The 5,045-nt window shown below is 35.8% G+C and overlaps 1 protein-coding gene across 1 annotated transcript; it reads left to right on the forward strand.

Annotated features, from left to right (window-relative positions):
* Positions 1-802: 802 nt before the first annotated feature.
* On the forward strand, positions 803-2,930 carry LOC104547102 (protein LAP2-like; the record flags this gene model as incomplete). The annotated part of the gene is made up of 3 exons (XM_010192674.1): positions 803-1,012; positions 2,170-2,262; positions 2,856-2,930. Coding segments are annotated over 3 exons (378 nt in total), but the record flags the coding sequence as incomplete, so codon positions are not given.
* Between the last annotated feature and the right edge of the window lie 2,115 nt (positions 2,931-5,045).

Below are 5,045 nucleotides of genomic sequence, written 5' to 3' on the forward strand. Positions count from 1 at the left end.
TGACTAACTTTTTCTCTCTCTCTACAATGAGTGACTTAGGCTGGGTAAGAACACAAGGCATATGGGTGAGTAAGGGAAAGGCTGCCCATCTCAACGCAGAGCTGAACAGTAACTGAGTCTTCAGTAAGAAATGTAATCTTCAGCATTGTTCTTAGTGAAATGGTTTGAATGCACTGTATGTCTTTACAGTTGTGTACCTTACTGCTATTTGTTATCATTTTACCTATCAAATCAGTGACACGTTTTAACAAAATAACATTTATTGGAAAGATCATTACAGTCTTAATATTAAAATCTTGAGCTTGTATGTGAATTTGCTTCATTTTCATGTGAAGTAGTCACCAAAAGACACTCGGCATATAATTTCTGTCCGCTAGCTGTGTGGGATTTTCTTGTGTGTATGATCTACTGGAAATTGTTAGAAAATCTTTGAATTCTATGCAATATAAGTGCAAACTATAATGATATCATCCAGGTGTCAATACTGTCCATTTTACTGCCGTAAAATAATGATTGAGATAACTCAGTGAAACAAGTGCTAAAAGTAAAGACCTTGTCTAGTCTGTTCTAGTAGATTAGCACTCAAAGTAAGTATTTGTTTTTCAGATTTTTTTTCTCAGGAGGTCAGAGCTGATGAATATAATGAAAATTGAGTGCAATTGTACATGATCCAGAAGAGTAGTTTTAGTAATGTTCCTAGAATTAAAAGCAGTCAACCATGAGAAATATAGAAATAATAAAGGAGGAATTGAGGATTGCTGCTTATAAAATGTATGACATTGAGTATTCATGTTTTATTCAGATACCTTTGACAAATGGACAAATGTGCCAACCTCAAAGACCTCACACAAACTACAGCCAAGTCCATCATCTCCCTCCTCAATCATCAGTAGCAAGACATTCATCTAGAGAACAATTACTTGATTATCTGATGCTGAAAGTTGCCCATCAACCTCCCTATACCCAGTCTCAGTGTTCCCCAAGACAAAGCCACGAATTGGGAAAGCAAGAGGTAAGGATAAAATCTAAGTTGAATATATAACATCTGTCTGTCAGTGGTAGTGAATCGTTATATTGTTTTCGTTTATTACTGTTTCTCTGTAGATGGTGACAGAAATCATATAGGAATTTATCTCCAGCAGAAGACAATGTTATCTCAGTGCAGTTCTACTACTGAAATCACACATTCCTTCTAGTTTGGATCTCTTTTTCCTTTTAATGTGAACATTTTTAAAGAGAAATGTGGTAGTTTCTTAACTGGATATACCAGAAACTTATGTTTGCATCTTTATACTGAGATAGAAATTTATTTCTTGCCTACATTTATTGATCACCAACTAATTATTGATGTAGTAACTGAAAAAATATAAAGTAGCAGCATAACTTAGAATACTTTGCATTGCTCTCCCGAATGCTTCAAAAACCTGCAAATGTAGAAGTGTGCAACCCTAAACAAAAACCAGGATAAAAAAAAAGTGTAAGCATCTGATGCATGCCTGATAATTATCAGTTTTATTTGTGATAGACAAATGTGGGTAAGAAATTCTTATACAATTTAATGACTTTTTCGTTGTGGGCAACTTTCTGTTCTTGGACACGGGATGTTTCCTCTGTATTGATTTGTTTTTTGAGAAAATACTGAGAGCTATGTTTTCATTCTGTGCTAGAATGAGAACATCCACTTTTTGTGTAAAATAAGTTTTCTAGACAACTCTTCTGGCAAGAGAAAGGGGAGACAGTGTTGGCTATGTAGAACTTAAAGTGAAAGTAGGAACTAGGCTTGATTTTTAAAATTCAGCTTGAAGTAGCAAAGTAATAGGAAGAACAAGTTCTTTTGTATGAACATGTATATTTACTGGGGGCATTAAATTAATTTACATAATATCTAAATATCTCTGAATTTAAAGCTTGCATGGACTACTGTGATTATATTCATAGTGATATTGGACTAAAACTTGTATATAGTGATACAAGATGCTGTTGTATTGGAATCTTTTTCTGAATTAATATTATGAGATATAATACTCTCTTGAACTGTGACAAATGGGGCTTTTTGAGGGTTTTTTTTTTTAAAGCTTTTGTTCAGTTGAATTCCTTAATAACAATTTCATTACAGTATCTTTGGAAGCAAATTTCCAGCCAGTTCTAACTTTGGTTGTAACTACTTAGATTCAAGTGAGAATTGACAAGGATCCAGAACTTGGATTTAGTATATCAGGAGGAGTTGGTGGTAGAGGGAATCCATTCAGATCTGAAGATGATGTGAGTATTTTATACTAATGCATCTTAAAATCATTATGATTTTTTTTTGTTCTAGTTTCTACCAAATTTTAAAATATGTATATCCCCGAAAGCCAAGCCACTAAATTCCAGGGCTTGAAGGGAAAAAATTAAGGACAAATTATTAAGGAAAATCAAGATGGCAGGCAACCACTGTGGTCACATGAAAACACAGACGATTATTCTGACTGTTTCTTGCACTGTTCTAGATATCAGTCAACAGATTTGAGATAATCAATTATGGAGTTTTCAAATTAGGAAGCCTCTTAAAAGATAACATGATTTAGCCTACAGCCTATTTCTGGTGGCTGATAATTCATCTTGACATTTACATCTGCCAAATTAAATAAAGGCAGATCAGAATTTGCCCTTCAGTATTCTTTTAAAGGCAATTTTCCTGAATTTATCATCAGAAAAGGAAGGCAGTCATGAAAGCCAGTGGATCTGTAGAATAACATCACATTGTCTTCTGCTTAGAATGGAAAATTCAGATGTTTTAAATTGCATTTGTTTTGTGCTACTACAATATTTATGAAATAAGTTGTTAAAAACGTTTTCCACCTCTGTTTTTCAAGGGTATATTTGTAACCAGAGTGCAACCAGAAGGACCAGCATCTAAGTTGTTGCAGCCTGGTGACAAAATAATTCAGGTATCGTAATCATCTAATTAACTAGACTGTGTAATATACCAGTTCATTTTTAATTTGCACCTTTTCTAAGAGCAGTATATTTAATTTTTATATAGACTGCCAGTATCTTTTCCAGAAGCATTCTTATATTCTGGGATGAGGCTTTTAGTTTTCTTTCACCTAACATTATGATAAGTGATACAGGTTGAAGTCAGTTGGATCATTTTTCAGATTCTAGACATTTTTCACACTTTTAAAGACAAAAAACAGGCCTAATGTTGTCATTCAAGATGGAACATGAGCGTTTTCTAGGCTTTACTATCATTAACTTATTTAACTTGTGGTTATTCATATGTAGTTTTCTGAATAATGTGTTGTCTGAACACCAGCAGTTGCCCCTTCACAACTGCTCTCCCCAGCTGCAACTCTCTCCCCCTCCATCCTGCGGTTCTTACCAGTCTTTGCTGTCCCTCATCTGACAGGCTGGACATGTGCAAGCACTGGCAGAAGCTGCATCTTGGCTGGCTGATATCTGGCTAGTCACAACATGTACCTCCTGGCTGCCCCATCTGCTGCAGGCAAGTTCAGGAGCAATGGCTTCTGGGCTGCAGCTGTGCAATTCTTTTCTGTAGGAAGTTGGTACCTTTCAGACCTCTAGTGTATCAGATTTGTTTGAAATTTGTCTGATGGGCACATAAGTTATTTGGGAAGGGGTCAAGGAAATGGACAAAGGGATTATATCAGCCTTACTTTCTTAGGGAAACAGGCTAACAGGACATTTGAACAGTGCTGTAGCCACCCTTAAAGTTGCAGAGTTTGTTAAAAATTATTAATTATTCACCACATTACTAGTTTGAGAATGCTTATAGAGTCAACTCTGCTTCATTTCTGGTTTCTTAAAAAAAATAAATAAAACCAAACCACCTACAGGAAAAAATGAAGAAACCCCACTGTTATCTCAATTAAACCACAGCCTCATGTGAACTTTCTAAAACAAAGCCAAACTGAACACACAGAATAATTTTTCCAATGAAAGAAAAAGCCAACAAGCACCCAGGGAAAAAAAACACCAAAAAAACCCACCCCAAAACTAAGGTCAAGTTGTTCCAACTAAATGATAGCTTGTTTTGAGCATGGCAAATAGTTCTGTACTTGTTCTTACTCATTAGGGCAAGAGAAAGCTGGCTTTAAGTCTCAGCTCTCTTACAATTGTAGACAACTTGAGGGGAGGGGAACCCTCTAACTCTCCATACAGCATGTTAAACATTTGAAAATACTGGCAGCATATTTGTTACACATTTATAGAGGGGAATGTGTGTGAAAGAAGTTGCATTTGCATGCTTAGACAATTACAAGCTGTTTCATTTCTCATAACTAACAATATTTTTTTGTGTAACAGCATGTTCTTTATACTTGTGATAATCCCAGTGATGATGCAATGACAGTCCTACTGTCTTGTTGCTGCTTAGACAGCATCTGCAGTTTTTGACTGAATATTATCTCTCCCAAAATGACTTTGCTATGCTTGATTTTGCAACATTCTCTGTAAAACATGCGTGAGGCATGCATATTACAATGCATGTCTAATACATATGTCTAATAAAAATATTCTACATGACTAGTGAATGGATAATTGCATGTAAGTCTCAAGATATTGTTACATATTAGGTTAGGACTAGGACATTCTGTACAGATGATGATTTGGAAGGGTTATTGCCACTTCTGTTCTCTGAACTGTTTATATGTAAAACTTTCTCTGCAACCCTAGACAGATTTAAAAAGAAAAGATTCAGTTGGTAGCAACAGCAAGTGTTTGGTGATGTGATAAGGAGCTGCAACTCCGAAATGGCACAGCTACGGTGCAGAGTGCATGACCAGTTCTCTCTGTTGCCATATAAGGGGCAGTAGTTCACAGAGAAAGATGGGATGCACAACTAGAAGCAGTAACAGTTTAAAATGGGCAAATCTGTCATTTTGCAAGATTTTACCATCCAGATGGAATATGAATTTGCAGTAATATACCCTGAGAAATTAAACCGTAGCCATGTTTTCCCTGTCTTTTGTAGGCCACTTAGGCTTGCTTGTGTTTGCCAAGCCAAAGCTGTCCCAAGAATCACAGAATCACAGAATCACAGA

The sequence above is a fragment of the Mesitornis unicolor genome, unplaced genomic scaffold (assembly GCF_000695765.1).
Source record: "Mesitornis unicolor isolate BGI_N332 unplaced genomic scaffold, ASM69576v1 Scaffold52629, whole genome shotgun sequence".
In the NCBI taxonomy this organism is placed as follows: Eukaryota; Metazoa; Chordata; class Aves; order Mesitornithiformes; family Mesitornithidae; genus Mesitornis; species Mesitornis unicolor.